The following is a 20,303-nucleotide window of genomic DNA, read 5'->3' on the forward strand; positions in this document are numbered from 1 at the left end:
GTAGAAATAATATGCCTTCCCAGTGAGCAGTAAGCTCTTTAATAGCGCACATGCAGCCCTGGCTAATACCCAAGAGAAGCCAGCCTCTAATAGAATGTTTTACTATTTTATATATACCTTAGGCTTATACACTTCACATAGGCTATGATCCACCCTCCCCCCAAACAAACCTGGTAGGACCTGGTTCCAGGTTACATTTTGAACAATTTAAACAGAGACAGGAGGACTATATAAATCTAGCCAGTTAGGCAAATGGGAGATTTTCACAATGAAGACATTGCTAGAGTTATTTTAAGCACACCTGTGTTGAAATTTTTCCAGCTAGTTATTTCCCAGGTTCATCTTGTCCAACAGGCAGAATTAAGCTTCCCCCTTGAAGAGAACCAAGGGCTATATGGCAGGCCAGGACTTAAACCTCTGTGACCCTGTATGCCCCTGCGAGCATCCTGTTGGAGGCATCTTTCTTTGGCAACAGGCCTGATAGCTGGTCAATCCTGATGAGCATTTACATCCTCGCCTTATAAACTTTGCTCTCTCTGTCGGGCCTGGCTAGGAAGTGCTGGAGACAACACTTCCTCAGCTAAATTCCACTTTGTGTAAGCAAGTCTATTAATAAATCCTCCATAACGCTAAGTCTATTACTGGGAGTTTCTCTTACACCCATTTTTCTTCCATATTTTCCTTGTCCAGCCATCATGCCGTTGGTGTTTGAGATGTTAAGTGAGGAACTTTCAGGTTTCCCTCCAAGGATGCCATCCTGTTCTTGTAGGTCCAGACTCCCAGGATCGCAGCCCAAGACCTTTCCTTTCTTAGTCTCTCCCTCATCCTCTACCACCTCTCCTGAATTCTCTTGGAAACAGATGTTGAAAAGATATGGATGTGGTTCAAACCTCATTCTGGGGTATCCGCCCTGTCCCAGGCGGTACGGTCCTTTACTCTCAGAGGGCCTAGTCTAAAATGAAGGAGACAAATACTGAGATTCATCCTTCTCATGCTGTAGGCTCTGAGGAGAGGTGGGGGCTGAAGGAACACAGCAAGGGCATCTGTTTTCTTTGGTGGAATGTGTTCAAGGCCTGAATCAGAAAAGATAAGTATCAGTTTTCCAGGGAAGCAAAGCAAGATGAAGCCTGAGAGAGGAGTTCTTGAGACCCTAAAGACTGACTGTGTATGTGTGTAAGGGGTACAACTGGAGGCTGAGGTTGTATGAGAACCCATCTAGAGGAGACCAGATGGCTGAAAGGAGTTCAGGTCATGAAGTTCTCATTCTTTAAAGAAGCAATACATTGCAGCTGGAAAGATGGCTCGCTGGCTAAGAGCGCCTGCTGTTCTTCCAGAGGACTAGGGTCCCAGTGCCTACATCATGCAGCTCATAATGTCCCATAACTCTAACTCCAAGTTATCTAACACTTCCCGTTTCTGATAACACCTGTGCTCATGCGCACGGGCGCACACACGCACACACACACACACACACACACACACACACACACACACACACCCTTAAAAATTAAACCTAAAGAACCAGTATATTGCTTCTTCACTCATGGGTGCTTGTCAAGTTTCCTCTACAAGTTAAAATTAACCCTCTATATGGCTTGCCTTTGTTTTGACCCCTCGCCAAGCTTAAAACCTATTCCGATTGCCCTATGTACCAGTCACTGTGCCCACAAAGACATGGTGGAGAGAGCCCATGAAAATACAGACTCTCTATGACCAGCCCATGAGTCCACCTCTAACACCAGGGGTAAATATGCGTGACAGTTACTAGGAGGCATATTAAACTCTTTTCACCTCCTTGTGGTTTGATATCTAGAATCTACTTTTTGAGATAGTGTCCACCTCCGTCCAGTCTGTGGATGTCAGTCATGTAACTTTCTAGTGCTTTGGGAGTTGTCCTGACCGACCTCAGGTGCTTTCATGGTCCTTTCCAATGGAAAGATGATCTCCTTGATGGATGTCCTGACCTGCCCTCTTAACAACTCTCTTTTGCATAACATACCTCCCTTTCCACCCAAGGGCTGAACCTGGCGTCCGACTTTCCATAGTCACCTTTCTCTGAAGAGAACAGATGGTTACCAGAGGCTAGACAGGCTGATCAGGTGGCTCCCTTTCCTTTCCCTCTTCTTCTAATCGCATTCCTGTTCATCCCGGCAATTGAATTATTGTGTTTTTCCTTCAGTGGGGGCTGTCTCTACGGCAATCTTTGTTATTCTTGGCACCTTTATCATCATGATTTCTTATTATTTTTATTTTCGATAGCATTCTGTCCCAATCCCTAGTAATGGTGTGAAAGTAGATCTAAAGTATTGATCTTTTTGGAAGCCCTGATCCCTCTCTTCTCTCGTGGCTGTTCTTGAGTGTCTCAAGGCTCCAACAGCAATTAATGTGAGCACCTCCCACTCAGTAGGCTCAACCTCTTCCCTGCTGCCCTTTTTGGTCCCATCTCTAAACTGTAGTTCTCCCACCACCCTCACCAGGAGTAATTTAGAACTCTGCTAGCTCAGCAGAATGACAGTGGGATTCAACAATGACTCTACGGTCTTTGCAACAATTACAGGTTTATTCTTCCTGAAATGACCCAAAATACAGTGCTGTTCCATTTAAACACATTCAAAGCTAAAACAGTATACACTAACATTAGGGGGCAAGTTTGCTTGTGCCCCATGATGGGGGTGGGGATGTATGTGTTTTAAATGGTCCTATGAAGAGCTCTCAGGAGCATAAGAGCTAAAGGTAGGCAGATTGTTGAACTGACAGATAAAAGTGATGTCTGTCAATTTTACCTTAGTCTTATCCAATATTGTCTTAGTCAGGGTTTCTATTCCTGCACAGACATCATGACCAAGAAGCAAGTAGGGGAGAAAAAGGTTTATTCAGCTCACACTTCCACATTGCTGTTCATCACCAAAGGAAGTCAGGACTGGAACTCAAGCAGGTCAGGAAGCAGGAGCTGATGCAGAGGCCATGGAGGGATGTTACTTACTGGCTTGCTCCCCTTTCCTTGCTCAGCTTGCTCTCTTATAGAACCCAAGAACACCAGCCCAGGGATGGCACCTCCCCACTTGATCACTAGTTGAGAAAATGTCTTACAGCTGGGTCTCATGGAGGCATTTCCTCAAGGGAGGCTCCTTTCTCTGTACTAACTCCAGTCTGTATCAAGTTGACACATAAAACCAGCCAGTACAAATATGGAGTTATATCTTTTGATTAAAAAATAATGTCGTGAGAATTTCATTTTTAAAACTTTGTGGTTCTGCTCTTTTCCCTGTACTCAAAATACAGGGAGCACCAGGCATCCCCGGTCTTCCCGGTGTCAGAGGTGATCCAGGATTCCCCGGGTTTCCAGGTGTAAAAGGTACTATTTTGACCCCATTGCTCTTATATATAAATACAGTAACTGCCACTCAAATCACATTGTAAAACTGTATCTGACGTTTGATGAGCTCCTGTGGCCACCAGAGACAACAGTAGGAGCGGAAGAAACAAGACCTCAGTGTGACAGGTTTCAGTATGAGGCTAGAGCACTGAGCCCTGTGCGTTCAGATGAAAACCGTAAGATAAGAATGAAAACTGTAGGACAATTAGAGACCATTGAAAGTATTACGTTTGGGATTTTAAAATGTATTGGGATGGGGCATGGCATACTACAGCAATATGCGACCGAATTATTTTTAAGTTTTGGCTATGTGCATTTAATTTCATAATTTGGAAAATTTCATAATTTGGAAAGCTACAAAAAAAAATCTTAAAGAACAGCTTCCAGCCCATTAGTTCTGGTAAAGTGATTTTTTAATTCACAGATTTATACATTTGTGTTTTATGGGGTTTATTTATTTGTAGCGAGAGGGACCGAACCCTCTCATAGATGCTGGACGAATGCTCTAACATTGAAATGCCTGCCATTGTTTTCTTGATGTTGAATGGAGTGTGATCTATCAGGTTTAGAGAGCACTCCTGTAATCCCAGCGCTTGGGAGGCAGAGGCAAGAAGATCAGTAGAAGTTCAAGGCCAGCCTGCTGGGTATTGTGAATTCCGGGCCTTTCAGAGCTGCGTAGTGAGAGTCTGTTGTGGGACAGGGGAGTTGTAATGTAATGCAAACAGATTTTTATTAGAGTCATTGTTTAACTGGTCACTCCCCTCTTCTGAGTTTTGTAAGGGTAGGAATCTCTTCTCACAGCCTATAGAGATACTAACTAACAAATGTATCCAGTGTGAACAAAACCAAGTTTTCCAGGAAGGAAAACTGTTTCTACATTTAAAGGTGATTTTAAAACATCCTTTTCAATTTCTTCAAGCATGAGCTTTTTAAGGAGCTTTTAGCTGAAAATAAAGTGGTTCTGAGGTCTCTCACTGGACGTGGGGCAGGCGAATACAGGCAGGCTGTCCTGGGCCAAGTTAATGACACCATCTTCCCAAGTCTCAGACTAAAAACATCAACAGTGTGAAAAGCAAATGAAGGCTGTACTGAAGAAAAGCATTCTTTAATGCGTCTAAATGTTTAGAAGTAAACAGGGGATTCTCACAATCAAGCCCTGCAAATATCCCCAATGGGACCCAATCACTTAGATTTCAGAAGAAAACCCTTGTCTTGGATGATGACCTCATGTCTGTAGTTGGCAAATATTCCATCGCCAGATATTTAGATTGCTTCTCACATTCATAGATAAACAGTCATACCTTTTTTTCTGGTCCTCAGAGTAGTTGTCAGTTAACTTTTGGTGTGGTAAATATTTTGTTCTGTTTCTTTTATTTCTTCTCTGTTTTGATTTTTTGAGACAGCCTGGAACTTGCAATCCCCTTGCTTCTGTCTCCCAAGTGCTGGCATTACAGCCCTGCGTCACTAAGCCAACCTTATTCTTTTTTAATCTATTGATACCCTATTTAATATTCAAGTACTTTAAGTAATTATATCTAATGTCTATGCAATTTTTTGTTTTTGTTATTGAGACAGGGACTCTCTGTGTAGTCCTGAATGTCTCTATGTAGATCAGTCTAGATTACAAATCACAAAGATTCACCTACCTCAGCCTCCTGAGTGCTGGAATTAAAGGCATGAGCCACCATGCCCAGCCATGTCTATGAAATCTTAATACTCTGAAAGAGTATTGCTTTAAATCAATGGCTATTTCTTGGTAGCCTTTTTATCATCTGTAAAAGTGAAATGTTTGCCACTTTGTTACATAAATAAATTTATATGAAAACTCCTGATTTAAACTCTGGGTTGTCTGTACATTTGGGACAACAAAAGAAGAAGAACGTAGTTAACTGAGACAACTAAATGTAACAGCTCATCAAAGGGTATTAACACTGGGTTCAGTGGGGCCTCATAATTCTCAAAAATTCAAAAAGTAATTTCTCAGAAACACTTCCCTGTGAGTGCTAAAATATAATCGTATTTTTTTTTTTTTTTTTTTTTTTGGTTTCCTCCTTACTCTTCCTCTTACTTTTCTTCTTAGGAGAGAAGGGTAATCCCGGATTTCTTGGGTCAATTGGACATCCAGGACCAGTTGGGCCAAAAGGACCACCAGGTAAATAGATCTATTTCTCGATTGTTGTTCTCTATAAAGGAAGAGTAGTTTTATGAAGTCATCTTCTCATTGTGTTTAAATCAATAGGTCCACAAGGAAAACCTGGCACACTTAAGGTCATCTCCCTTCCAGGAAGCCCAGGGCCTCCTGGTGCACCTGGACAGCCAGGAGTGAAAGGAGATCCTGGACCCCTGGGACCACCAGGAATTCCAGGTATGGTGACATAGTTAACCTAGATCTTTAATAAAGGGTGAATGAAGAAAATCGGTAAAGTGTTTGGAAGCAGATGATAGAACTCCACAGAAAACCCAAAACATTGCCATGTTTTGCACAGCCAATCTGGGGTTGGGCTCACACACCCTGACCAGCAGGGATAAAAAAAAGAGCTTAGATCCTTGTAAAACATCTGGACATAGTACAGAGTAGGAGAAACACATGCTGTGTTTCATTCTTATTAGGAGAAAAGTATCTCAGCCATCTCCTTTGGCAGAATCAGCTTTGGTGTTCAATTTTTAAGTGAATGTCTGGCTATAACTGACTTCTATAGATGTGGACTCTTCTAACAATTTGCACACCAAAGTGTTAGGGGAAAATGACTTTAAAGTCTTTCCGGGGAAGAGAGAGATGGCTCAGTGGTTAAGAGCACTGACTGCTCTTCCAGAGGTCCTGAGTTCAATTCCCAGCAACCACATGGTGGCTCACAACCATCTGTAATGAGATTCAATGTCCTCTTCTAGTGTGTCTGAAGACAGTGACAATGTACTCATATAAATAAAGTAAATAAATAATTATTTTAAAAAAAAAAAGTCTCTCCAGACTTCTGATACTTGGAAAGTGAACCTCACCCTTCACATAGTCTTAGCAAACTGAAATAGATTTATGAATAGGACTTTTGTTCTTTAAGTTCACCTGAATCACATGAGTGATGAGAGGTATTACTTCCTGGTTTGATCACTTCGTGGGCATAGTGAATTCTGGAATAAAATATAGCAGCACACACTTTCAGGTAGTCACAGTCTCTTAAGGCCTTTGGGGGAAGTTAGTGGACAAACATGCCCGTTAGCTTAGGACTAACGGCCTTCCTGGGATGTCTCTCTTAGCTGGTAAAACTGCAGACATCCCGTGCTTACTCGGGTGGGTGACAGCCTGACCTTTTATTCTAACTTGATAGCGTGTAATACAAAAGTGCCTTTTGCCTAGGGCCCTGTGGGCCAAGAGGTCAACCAGGCAAGGACGGAAAACCAGGAGCTCCAGGACCACCGGGAGTAAAGGGCAGCAAGGGCTCGAAAGGAGAACAAGGTAAGCACCCAGCTTGCCTCCCTTGTTGAAAAATTCCCACGGCTTGCTGGGGTACACTTCTCACAAACCCCTGCTGTACCGCGATACCTTTCTGTGGTAATCAGCTGAGTTGCCGCGTGAAAGAAAACACCACGCAAGTTTAGAATCAACAGGTAACACAGTCGTTGGGCACAGCAACTGGCATCCTAGTTTGTAAGCTATTCAAAGTTATAAATCCTCCGGTAGCGGATCCGGAAGGATCCGACACCTAAAGTGGGGACTTCCCCTACAAATATTGTGTCCTCCATGATCTCTCCTGTCCAAAAGTTGTATCTTTGTTCCTGCTTCCCCTCTTACCTGGAAGTCCCGCCTACCTGCCCAGTGATTGGCTCCTTGAAATCTTTGTTCAATAGGGCATTCCCGTTCTGCTATGGTATTGTTTTCAGTGTCCAGAAGGGACTCGTTTAGACGTGTGATCATGTGACTGCAAAAAAGAATGATTACTCTGGGTTTTCCAGTTAGTTCTGTTGTTCAGATTAGAACAAAGGCAGGGTACCAGATGTTCGTTTGGAAGAAGGAGGAGTCACAAATGACGGAATACACTGTTCATGCTGCCCTGGGCAGATTTTAATCAAGGCAAAAATCTTTGGCTAAGGAGCACCAGTTATTATCCTATTTTCAGAAAGGCAAGTTGTGTTTTAATTACCTACAGAAGTTATGTTGGCTAACGATTTCTTATAGGAACAGTAGGACCTGGACTAGCAAGTGGTTCTTCAATGACAGAGTGCTAAGTGGGAGGGCCAGGGGATCAGAAGAGAGGAAGATAGAAAATTTGGGATCCGGAGAGCTTGTATAAACTATGTCTTATCTAGGCAGGCTTATTAAGAAGTATGGCATCTAATGTAATACTTGTAGGGGAGAGATGGGACAGTGTCAGTGGGAAGGGATCATACAAAAGGAGGAACGGGGGAAGCTAACCAATCAATATTGTACAAAGAAAACATGAGGTATCTCAAGGGTATCAAGGACTGAGCATAGGGTAGCCCTAGGACTGATAGCCAAAGTCCCTTAGAGTGGGAAGAATTGGGGTCTCAAGATCCTAAGCCACCGCTCCTCTATGGCCCTGGTCCCCAAGCCATCATGCTTCTGCCAAGCATTTAACTGGTTTTAGAGAAAAAACTGTGTTCCTTCCCCATATGGATGGCTGGGGTGCACCAAAGGTGGGGTGAATCAGGGTGGAGACTTGGCCCTAGGCAATCACAGACTCTGCCAAGCACGTTTCTGGTTTAGAGAAGGAGCCACGTTCTTTCTCTTTACATCAGCTTCGGGGAATGCTTTGGCTTGGTCTAGCTCTCAGCCATGGTACCTCATGAGTGTGGGTTTTGCTGCTGTTGTTGTTGTTGTTATTCTTGTTTTTGTTTTCCTTTTTAAATACTACCCTGGGGTGAACAGAACAACTCTGCTTCCTTATTTAAGACAGATGAACTACTACTTTTGCATACAAGTCAACAACTCAGGTGTACATTCTATAAAAAAAGCCTTTTAAATATAATGTGCTATTTGGAATATAAGCTGTGCATGTCAGTTTGGTAATCTGGATCTAAATCTGCCTTCTGCAAAAGTCTCGAAACTCCCCTCTGGGAAACACTGGAATGGTAACTGCCTGAGGTTACTGACTTTGTTAAAAAAGCATAACTTCCAGGTAATCATTTCCCAGCTGGGTTAGACATGTCAATTCAGATATGGTACTGTATGTAATATTAATTGTAATATTAGCCGTGGGATTACTTTTGATTTAGTGTTATTGGGACTCTACATTAGAGGATGACTACCCACTTGATTTCGTTCCTAATGTGCTTTTGTTAGTGGCTCTATTAATGTATACACTTTAATGACTAAGGCTGGATAGTATAATGAGGTGGTAGCAAGCACAGGATACTACAATACAAATTGTGTTGGGAACTGATTAACACGTAGTCAAATGCTAGGGAGGCCTCATAAGAATGATAGAGGGGTTCAAGCTTAGATCCATAGCAATGCCCCATGGTTTCGCAGAGTACACATGAGCGTGAAACCTTGCCTCCAATTTCTATCCCGATCAGCTAATCATTTTATAGTTACCATGGAGAGACCAGAAAGCATCTGTTGCTTAAGGTCTGTATTAGTTATCTTTGCATTGTCCTCACAAGGATAAACATCCCCAAATGGAGCACCGTAAGGAAAGAGAGCTTTGTTACCACCAGGAAAGGCCCAGCAGTGACAGCAGCTGTCTGTGACAAGAGAAGCAGCTGTCACCTCTTGGTGGGTCAGTGAGCAGAGAAAGCTAGAATTCCTGGCAGGTAAAATCTTCAAAGGCCAATGACCACCCCCCCCCCTCCAGTGACTACTTCTACCAGCCAGGGCCCATCTCCCAAGGACCCACAGCCTCTAAAATTCCTCCACAAGCCAAGGAAAGACTGAGCGTTCAAGGCATAAGCCTCTGAGGAACATTCTGGTTCAAGCCATCACAGGGCATATTACAGCCTCTGTGGATTAAAAGTAGAGGCTGGGAAGAGTAAAGAATGTGTCTGCCTCCTGTGTGTTAAAGCCAAGGCAAATGTGGACTTCTGAGACTCTGAAGAAGAGAGGAACGAACGAACGGGAAGAAGGAGAAAAGAGATAAGTTATTGAGTCTTAAAGTGACAAAAGAGGATCGGCCTTCTCCAACTGCACAGAAAAGGCAAAGCGTAAATGTCACTTTGTTTGCAACTCCTGCAGATCAAGGAAACAACACCCCCACCCCCACCCCCAACCCCTCCCACCTCCAACCCACCCCCTACCCCCCTTTAAACTAGAAGTCTTTGCCTTGCTAATGGATCCAAAACTGCTGGGGTCCAGCCCCCACACAGGATCGGGGTTCTCAACTGGAAGCAGGGTTATCTGGAAGGCGCATGATAAATATACACAGACTACTCTCTGGGTACAAACTGACAGGCAATTTCAAGGCTTAAAGTGTCTCTCTCTTTCTCTCTCTCTCCCTCCCTCCCTCCCTCCCTCAGCTTGAGGCTGCACACACTCTGCATTCTTTTGTGCACTCTGCTTTTTTTATTGCAGTTTTCTTTTCTCGAACTCTCACACTCATGCACACCTCTGTTCATTACCCTTTCATTCTCACACGCACTCTTCATACATACCTCACACACACCACGTGCACTCTCCTTTCACTCACACACACAGTCTTCATACACACCTCACATTCTCTCTTCACTCACTCTTTACATCCTCTTCTCATGCTCTCTCACTCGCTCTCACATTTTCTCCCTCATGTGCTCTCTCATTCACTCTTCACATGTTCTCCTCACTCACTCTTCACATGCTCTTCTCATGCTCTCCAGCCTTTCTCTTGCCCCAGTCTTTTATTGATAATTCAAAAGTAGGTAGAAAAAAGACATTGTATAATCATTGCCAAGTCAAATTCAAAAGAATAACCACATCCCACAAAGAACTAAGAATTACAATTGTTCCCCAAAGTTTCAAGCTTCCCCTATTCCCAGGCCTGTGACCAAAATAATAATAATTGTAAACTTATCATTATTTAAACTTTAACTTTTAACTTATTATACTTCAGAGCTCAGAGCTCCGAGGTCAGCTACTTGTATTTTCCTGGGAAGCTCTAATGCTAAACTGGCATGGGCAAAGCTGCCAGACAGTGGCCAGAAAGAATCAAGTTAACCCTTAACTCAGTGGTTCCGCTAGCTTTCTGTTCCTTGCACACAATGACTCTCATAAGAGTCCCAGTATTTTGACTTAGTTTACTAGTATATAATTTTATACTTTCTTATACTTTTATACTTTCTTATCCAGGAATCACTCTCAAATGTTATGTAAAACTTATTTCCTAACTTCAATAACTTTTTCCTTTCTAGGGTCCCAATGTTGACTCTAATTCATTTTCTAATAATTTCTTTAAAGTTTCTTTGCAAGTCGAGCATTAATCTGGAACTACCGTTGTGCAATCATTACGTTGTTTCCAAGATGAGAACACACAGCATGCACCTGGGCCATTAGGACTGTGCTGTGCTGCGCCCCTGTGCCTCAGTTTCCAATTGTTTAAGAATCATAACATCAAGGAACATCTAGTTACACAGAATTCACCAGAGCAGAAGGAGAAAGAATTAGGAAAGTCGGATATATGCACACCAAGGCCAACTGAAATGCAGTCTTGCACAAATGAAATCTATGCAGCCATTGTCCAGGGCTAAGGTTAGGAGAAATGGGAACTAGTCTTTACAAAGAGCTGCTGCGGGCTACTGAGATGTCTCTATCCCAGCCTACTGCAGACATCCTCTTATTTCAGATGGTGGGTCCCCTGGAGGGATGTTTCTCCTGCTTCTCAGGGTCCCAGATACCGCCCTACTTTATAAGGAGCTGCCGAAGGCTTCTGAGATTTCTCCATCCTGGCCTACTGCTGGCAGTCCCTGTCATCATATGTTGTCCCCAGCACAAAACTTCCTTCAAAGTTTGCACCTCTAGAAAAAGCTTCCAAAGTTTTACATAATTGCTTTCTGAATTTACCAAAGCTTAGTAATTTTTATTACCTACCAACATCTTTATAGGTTGTAGATATTTTATTTGATTCTAGCCACCCCCGCATACACACATTGTAAGCCAAGCCATTCATTGACTCATAAAAAACATACATGAGGCCCAACAAATCAAATGCAGGACACCATGCCAGGCATCCTAAGGGAATTCAAAGATGAGGAAAGACCTGATCTCAAAATAATAACAAAAATAATAATAACAACACACAACAATAATAACAATGATGATGATATAAACTGGTTAATATTTAATACTATTTTTCCATTGTATCATTTATGTTTGTGTCACTGTGATAAAACACCTGATATAAATAATGTATAGGAGGAAAATTGTATTTTGGCTCCTGGATTCAGAGGGTTCAGTCCATGGTTGTTTGGCTCTGTACTTGGATGCTGTGATGTGGAAGAACACTGCTCACTGCATGGAGGACAGAAAGCAGGGAAAGCCATATAGTCCAGGGCAAGATACAGAATCCAAGAACAAAACCCTACTTCCTACTTCTCACCAGCTTACAATAAAGTCATTATCTATGAATCCACTAAGGAATTAGTCCATTCATTAGGACAGAACCCTCATGATCTAGTCATCTCTGGAAAAGCCTTCACAGACACACCCAGGTATGTCTTACTAGCCTCCTAAGTGTTTCTTAATCCACTTGACAATTAAAACATCATAGTCATTTTATAGCCCGTTCTTTCTTAAGGTTCCTTTTCATATTCGAGGCTTACCAGATACAGAAACACATTTAAGTTAGTACTTTAGAAAACAAGTTTGAGAGTCTGGGCATGTTGCAACCTGTATGATTTGTTTTTCAAAGGCCCACCTGGTCTGGATGGATTGCCAGGTTTAAAGGGAAAACCTGGAGACAGAGGGACACCTGCCAACGGGACAAGAATGAGAGGCTTCATCTTCACTCGACACAGTCAAACCACAGCCAATCCTTCATGCCCTGAAGGAACACAGCCACTCTACAGTGGGTTTTCCCTTCTTTTCGTACAAGGAAATGAGCACGCCCATGGACAAGACCTTGGTAAGGTTCTAATTTCCAGGCAGTTTATGACGCAGAGTGTAGAATATGTGGATGGGAGCTTCCTCTGAAGGTCACCATAAACAATGTTAGCATCTTCTGGTGCATTTGAGAGAGCAATTGTGGTCCAAGGTTGAGCTTTCATCCCGATGTATAAACTACTAGAGGAAACGCAGCTGGATTCAGCCATCTATCTTTTGTTAATCCTCAAATTAATCTTAGCCTCTTCTGCTTGTATGCTTTTATAAATATCTGGAAGTCACTGAAGCAAAGACATTGTCCCAAATGAACAACATGAGGTCCCACGTTCTATCCAAGGTTAGAAAGAACCATAGAAAGCATTCTCAGTAGGGGAGGGGTGGTGTGCCCATTTGAGGATTTGACTTCCATCCAAAAGCTTTACATTACCACAGAATTCTTTTGTGGTTTTTTTTCTTCTTTTTTTGCCACAGGTTATGTGATAATTAACCTGTTTCTAAATGATAATAGTCGGAGTAACTATAATTTCCCGGGAGTGATGCTCAGCTTCGTGTTTTATTAGGTACTCTGGGCAGCTGCCTACAGCGATTCACCACAATGCCATTCTTATTCTGTAACGTCGATAACGTGTGTAACTTTGCATCACGAAATGACTATTCATACTGGCTGTCGACACCAGCCCCGATGCCCATGGACATGGCCCCAATTACTGGCAGAGCTCTCGAACCCTACGTTAGCAGGTAAAAAAAAAAAAAAAAAAAACTCAATTCCAGGTGTTTTACAAGAGGATCAGGTGAATCACTTAACCCGTGAGGAATGTAATTGTAGAAAGTGGTGTCATACTATTGGTCTCGTTTTACAGATGCACCGTCTGCGAAGGTCCTGCAATGGCTATAGCTGTTCACAGTCAAACTACTGCTATCCCCCCATGTCCCCAGGGCTGGGTTTCTCTCTGGAAAGGTTTTTCCTTCGTTATGGTAAGATGAAAAAAAAAACAAAACAAAAAACAAAAACAAAAACCTTAGCCCGTTTCAAGTAATAGATAATGCCTACAGTATCTTGGGCTGTGTTGAGAAAATACGGTCCCTGATCTGGTAATATATGTAAAGTGCGATAGATGCTTGGAGATCTAAAAATACACTTAAAGAGCAGCATTGAGGCTGGGCATCAATTCAGTAGTGTTTACGTAGCACGAACAACATCCTAGATTCTGTTCCCCAGCAGTGCATAGGAATGAGTGATCTCAGCATTCAGAAGGTAGGAGGAGCAAGTTCAAGATCACCCTTTGCTCAAGTTTGAGGCCAGTTTGGGCTACAAGAAACCTAGTCTCAATAAATCAAACTACTAAAAAAGAGACTGACAACTTTGATGCTATTGATGAAGCACTGAATAAAAGCCAGCAGGATGACTCAGAGGGTGAAGACACTGCCACCAAGCCTGACTGAGTTCAGTCCCTAAGACTGACATGGTGGAAAGAGAACCAGCTCCTCCAAGTTGTCCTCTGACCTCCATACTTTGCTGTGGCATGCATGTGCACGCGCGCGCACGTGCGCACACACACACACACACACACACACACACACACACACACACTAAGTAAATATAATTTAAAAATTGAAAGATTCCTCTGATTTCTCACCAATCCCTGACTGTAGCATTCAAGAGAGAAGTAGCTACTTTGTGACAGAGATGGGACGTCTCTTTGCTCATTTCTGTGATGGCTTCTTTGCCTACACTGTCTGTAATGTTTATTATGATAACCAGAGGAATGGTTTTAAGCATCTGTGGATTCATAAATAGAAACAGAACTATCTTAGAGTATCACATTTACGAAGTGACAAGTGCCTTGTACCCTGCCCTTCTGATGTTCCTGTGGGGAGGAGTCTCTTTTAAAAGGTTCTGGCGTTAATGCTAAGTTCAGGGTAGAGGCCGGCCATCCCCAGTGCTGACTGTTGCATGTGTCATTATTTACACTCTGCATATTTATGCCTTGTTAAGACATATTACCCCCTCTTTGCACACAGCTGTCCACTCAACCATTAATTAATTTAAAAGCTATTTATTTAGCACCAGTCATGAGCCCCAGCAAGTCTGGGTAGTAAGGCTAGCAGAACCTCATTCTTCTCATGGGGCTTAAATCCCAGTGGTAAAGAGAGACAATAGCCTTTGGATGACTGTGTCTCTTCCGAGAAGATGCCCTGAGTGTTACATCTAGACAGAAAGGAGGACATCTGTGTTCTCTTGGCTTCTCTTTCTTCCATTGCTTTATGGGAAACTTGTATTGGAACTCCAATGGGCAGCCCTTTTCATTGAGATCTTTTTGTTGTGATAGTTTACAAGTGCAGGCTCTGAGGGTGCTGGACAAGCACTTGCCTCGCCCGGCTCCTGCCTGGAGGAATTCCGAGCCAGTCCGTTTATAGAATGCCATGGACGAGGGACCTGCAACTACTACTCAAACTCCTACAGCTTCTGGCTGGCTTCACTAAATCCAGAAAGAATGTTCAGGTAACTATACAATGTCAGCCTTAATCTGATGACTCAACTACAGAACCACTCAAAGGATGCGCCTACCTGCATTTTATTTGTACCTCTCCTCTGTGTGAATGTCTTAACTCTCTCAGTCCTGACAATAAAATCCCATCTACCTTCATCCTCCCAGGTTAGAGGTATTTTGAAGTCAAGAAGTAGAGTCTATTTCTCACTGTGTCAGTAAAAACCAAATGTACACACAATTTTGTTATCACTAAGCACATTCAACACATGTATTGATTTATAGTAAAGTACTGAAAAAAAGTCACTAGCTGATGTGCTGATCTTAAAGTAATGTATCAGAAGACTTAGGAGTATTTAAAGGGAAGGAATAGTTAAAAAATGAACTGTAGACTTGCAGGAAAGCCTATGTTCTATGAATTCTGATGAAATACACTGAAAATATAAAATACCGATAAATGTTTATGTATACAACCATAAAATTATCTTTTCAGAAGTTCTCCTCTTCTATAAAGAGGGGTGATTCCAGAATAAACTAAAATTAACTATATTTATTAACAAAACCCAAAGCAAGTAAGTATCCTATTTTACCCACAAATCAATGAGTCCTTTCATTTGCGTTCATTTCAGAAAACCTATTCCATCAACTGTGAAAGCTGGAGACTTGGAGAAAATCATAAGCCGCTGTCAGGTGTGCATGAAGAAAAGACACTGATGAAATCTTTTGCTCCTTCTTAAGTATCAAAATCATGACTTACAACATGCATTTATTTAGGTCTTTCTCTCTAACCTTAAAGGCGTAGTAGTGCAAAGTTTCACCACACAAGAAAGCATTTCATTCAAGTTAGTCTGTGGTGTGGGCAACGCTTTCCACAGAATATTACTGATATCCCATCCCAGCTGTGTCTAACGTACTGACTAAATGATGATTGAGTGAGGCTTGAACTACAAGCTGAAAGAGATCTGGTCCTGTGGATCCACAATGTGTTCCTTGTCTCCCACTCCTGAGAGAAGGAGTGTGTTTCCTTCCACCTCCTTCCTGAGACCTCAGACTTCAGCTAGAGAAGGAGATGGGGGCATACAGAATTCAAGCACCCTGTGAAAAGAACTGGAGGGTCAGAGCTGTTAAGTGGTTATGAGGGCTAAAAACACAGGATAAAGGTGCCAGGACTCATTTAAATATGCCCAAAGCTAGGACCAAAGGAAACTTCCCAGAGGGAATCATAACATGCGTAGATATATGGTTTCGTTCTATGTTTTGTTGACTGTGTCCATTTGCTTCTTCACGGAGCTCTTTTTACTATGTCAGTAGGCTCAAAATGGGTAAAACGTTTACCCTTAGGGAACTAATCTTTACTAGGATGACATACACATCCATCGAAACATTTCTCTTTATTATTTTCAATGTACTTACAAGTAACAAGGACACCACTTAACAAATGTGCACTTTATCCCCACTCCTATAAACACTGACCTTAAATAATTTCACCAGGAAATAATGGAAGGTACTTGCTGGTTTATCAGACTCAAACCATTCGTGGGTTTACAGATTTGTTCCTTTGTTAGTTTTTTAACTTCTCCTTTAGAAAACACACACGTACCCCCCCTGTTTTTAATGTTATATATTCCTAACAATCATATGGAGAGAAACCACTGGGTAAAAACCTTACCGTACTGTACACAGCTGCTCTATGTCTTAAAATGTGGTCTTAAGTATATAGATACATTCCAAAGTTACTTAATTCAGCTTAAGTTATTTTCTTCAGTACCAAAATGTGTCCCCATATACTGTACTGGGGTTGAGGGTATGTGCAGCGGGTAGTGAGAGAGACTTGCTTCTGATCTAACCTCAAGGGCAACAAACTTTGTTTGTAAAGACTGTCACATGTGCAAGACACCCATCCCCAACCTCTTCCCGGTCTTCCCACACCAAAACCAAAGAGTCTCATATATGGGTGTGGCTCTCCTGCTTTTGCTTTTCCTTTACCACTGTCTCTGTGTTTCCTCACAATTCAGCAGCCTAAGAGAAGGTTTAAAAGTACCTGTTGCTCTTTAAGCAGCCCCTGGTTCAGTTCCCAGTACCCACACTGGTACTGGTTCACGGTCTCCTGCTCCAGATGATCCGACATCCACTTCTGGCCTCTGCACCCGCACTCAGCCAGATACACAAAAGTTTTAAAATTTTTAAAATAAGATCTACACCCAGGCTAAGTTCAAGACTTCTAACTTCTCTTCGGCACCCCAGAAGCCGATGTCTGGAAACTATTAAGAAATCAAGACTATTTTAAAATCAAACAGTGTGGTACTATTCGATGACTCAGAGGGTCCAGGCACTGTGAGGCAAAGCTTTGAGTATATCTCTCTATCCACTGAAGTGGACGTGATGGTGCTGATACTTAGGTCCAGGCCGGTGCTGTAAACTCAACTGCTTTGTATTGGAATGTGTGGCCCAAGAGCACAGACAAAGGTGGTCACGCTTCGACACTCCTGTGACTGCAACGAGACATTCTCACACCTCAGCTGAGATGTGTAACATCTCATTACAAGGATGTGTTTCGGCTAACATTGAAAAATATCCAACTGTCCCAGATACATTCCAGTAGTGAAAACAAGGGCTTGATCTCCTTGGCCAGTGGGATCAGGAGTAGGAGCGGCAGCCACGGCACCCAGGAGCTTGTCATAAACGCCCGTTCGAGAGCATTCTAAACCTGCGAAATTAGAAGCCGTAATTAGAAAACAGATATCTGTGTTTTGTTTCGATGAGAAGCATCTCACTGTATAGCCCAGGCTGACCCCCAAATCACCACAATTTTCTGCCTCAGACATCCAGAATTTTGTTTTAAATGTTTTCCTCATCCTCTGGTGTTCTCCACTTACTAGGCACACACCCAAGAAACTGGCCACAATCCTTTCACCTTTGCCTCTTAAAAACTCACCGGTGGCTGTCAGGGTAATCTGTTTCACCACCAGACTGGTGCTAATGTCAAACACCTGCCCTTCATTTGGCCATTGGCCTCGTTCTTCTCCCGTCCTCGTATCAGGATCTAAGGCACGTAATACTGAACACCTTAATGTCCAAAGAAGCCATTACCAACAATCAGCCATCTGTACTTCTAGGGATGACCAACAAAATGCAGCCCATGCATATTACTTCCCAGATGTTTATGAGTAAATTATAATTCTAAAATTCAACTTCATATGTGACTGGAAAAATTTGGTTCAGTAGTCAAGAATGCTGGCTTCTCTGCAGAGGACCCAAGGACAGTTCCCAATACCCAGGTCAGGCAGCTCAGGACTGCTCAAAGGGATCCAACTGGCCTCCAAGGACACCCACACATAGGTGGCATTCGCTAGCTCAGGCTCTGCCACATGAATAAAAATAGATCTTTAAACATCTTTAACTGATTTACAAAACATTTCTTTCAAATTTGGTGCTTCAGCTTTGGAAATTTCACAGTGTGCTAAAACAACCAACTTGTCAATTGTCCTCTTTGGCGAGATAAAACGTTATTAATTTATTTATAAAAGTATTAAAAATGTTTAAATTTGAATTTTATTGCTGATTTTACAAAGTTTTTCTATATTTCAAATGTAACTTACTACCACTAAACTTAATTTAATATTTTTCTCTATAACCACTTGAAATTTATTTAAAATATATCGAATATTTTATACAGTAATATCTTGTCAAAATTATGATATATTATAATGTACTAATATTTCTGTAAATATAACTAAAGTTCTATTGTTTTGCCAAAATAAAATAAAAGGAAAAACTCTACCATATCTTTGGAGATTTCTTTTTCCTAATAGAAAGTTTATTTTGTACTGTAAAAATAATAGTCACTATAAAACAACAGGCCAGTTTGAAATTAAGAAGAATATCAAAGCTGCTACTGTTTAATATTCGTCTTCACCAAAAATAACCATCAAATAAACATAGTAAAAGATAACCTTAGTATTCTGAGTCTTGATGCCTACAAACAGTAATCTTGCCATGAATGAGAAACAGTAACTGAAGAATGTCTGAATTGAAAAAGGTAAACATTTTTAAATGTTAAACCTATTGGGGTGTAATTCCTAATGGTAAACACAAGTAGCAATTGCTAGAAGTCATGCATCTGGATGAAGCTAAGCTGAGTGGATGAGGTTGTTTGGATTTATATATTCTGAGGGTATAGAAAACGCCAACAACAAACTAAGCTGCAAACAGAAGTGCCCATGTCAGTGAGAGAAGGAAAGGAAGACCCAGCATGAATCTGTAGCACACAGGACACAGGAAGGAACAGCCTTTCCATACGGTGGGGACACAGCACCCACCATTCATGCCTCATATCTTTTGTTTGTTTGTTTTGATGACTGTATCACACACTATTAGGTGCTCTGACTTTCTGTGAAACACTGTCTTGTTTAATAGACTCACATGATGTCCGAAGAAAAACGATAAATCGGGGTTACAGGAGAAGACCTGGGTTTAATAACTGAATTATGGATCTTCATTTGAAAGTTATTTCAAAACTTTGGAAAGAAGGGGCTAGGGACAAAAGAAAAAGCAATCTGCAACATTTAAGAAGTGTAAGGGTTAATGGAAGCAATAGGACACTTGATAGTTATCTCTCGGCCGCTATTGAAATGAACCAATTTAAGCCAGACTGGATTATATTAAAGGCTGGTTTATTAGGAAGCTGCTCTCGGGTGGGCGGGTGAGTTACTGGCCCCAAGGACTGAGGCCAGGGAAAATGCCATGGGAGAGGGAAAGAGAGAAAGAGAGAAAGGAATGTGTGCAGGGAGAGAAGGAATGGGATGAGGAATGAGGAATGGGAGATGAGGGAGAGGTATGAGGGATAAGAGGGAAGGATGAGGGATAAGAGAGAAGGATGAGGGATAAGAGGGAAGGATGAGGGATAAGAGAGAAGGATGAGGTATAAGAGGGAAGGATGAGGGATAAGAGGGAAGGATGAGGGATAAGAGAGAAGGATGAGGGATAAGAGAGAAGGATGAGGGATAAGGGAGAAGGATGAGGGATGAGGGAGAGGGATAAGGAAGGAAGGATGAGGGATGAGGGAGAGGGATAAGAAATGGGGGGTGAGGGAAAGGGATGAGGAATGAGGGAGAGGGATGAGGGATGAGAGAGAGGGATGAGGGAGAGGGATAGGGGATAATAGAGAGGGATGAGGGATAAGGGAGAGGGATAAGAATGAGGGATGAGGAATTAGGGATGAGGGACAGGGAAAGGACACTTTCCCACATGGTGGCTCACAACCATCTGTAATGAGATCTGGTGCCCTCTTCTAGCCTGCAGGCATACATGCAGGCAGAATACTGTACACATAATAAATAGATCTTAAAATCTTTTCATCTGATGTTTATGTCAATTTAATTGGGGGCTCACTGAGACCTTAAGAAGGTAAAGGAAA

The 20,303-nt window shown here is 42.1% G+C and overlaps 1 protein-coding gene across 2 annotated transcripts in view; it reads left to right on the forward strand.

The window, feature by feature from the left end:
- Col4a3 (collagen type IV alpha 3 chain) overlaps window positions 1–18,668 on the forward strand; it is a 129,099-nt gene extending 110,431 nt beyond the window's left edge. The window contains exons 44-52 of one of the 2 annotated variants that reach the window (NM_001413988.1): window positions 3,283–3,355; window positions 5,457–5,528; window positions 5,616–5,741; window positions 6,729–6,827; window positions 12,208–12,420; window positions 12,959–13,136; window positions 13,259–13,373; window positions 14,729–14,901; window positions 15,517–18,668. In NM_001413988.1, coding sequence (NP_001400917.1) covers window positions 3,283–3,355; window positions 5,457–5,528; window positions 5,616–5,741; window positions 6,729–6,827; window positions 12,208–12,420; window positions 12,959–13,136; window positions 13,259–13,373; window positions 14,729–14,901; window positions 15,517–15,601 — 1,134 coding nt within the window. In that variant the 3' untranslated portion in view covers window positions 15,602–18,668. The remainder of the gene's footprint in view (window positions 1–3,282; window positions 3,356–5,456; window positions 5,529–5,615; window positions 5,742–6,728; window positions 6,828–12,207; window positions 12,421–12,958; window positions 13,137–13,258; window positions 13,374–14,728; window positions 14,902–15,516) is intronic. The other variant, XM_039083897.2, reaches the window with a different exon arrangement.
- Window positions 18,669–20,303: the final 1,635 nt, after the last annotated feature.

The sequence above is a fragment of the Rattus norvegicus genome, chromosome 9 (assembly GCF_036323735.1).
Source record: "Rattus norvegicus strain BN/NHsdMcwi chromosome 9, GRCr8, whole genome shotgun sequence".
Lineage (NCBI taxonomy): Eukaryota > Metazoa > Chordata > Mammalia > Rodentia > Muridae > Rattus > Rattus norvegicus.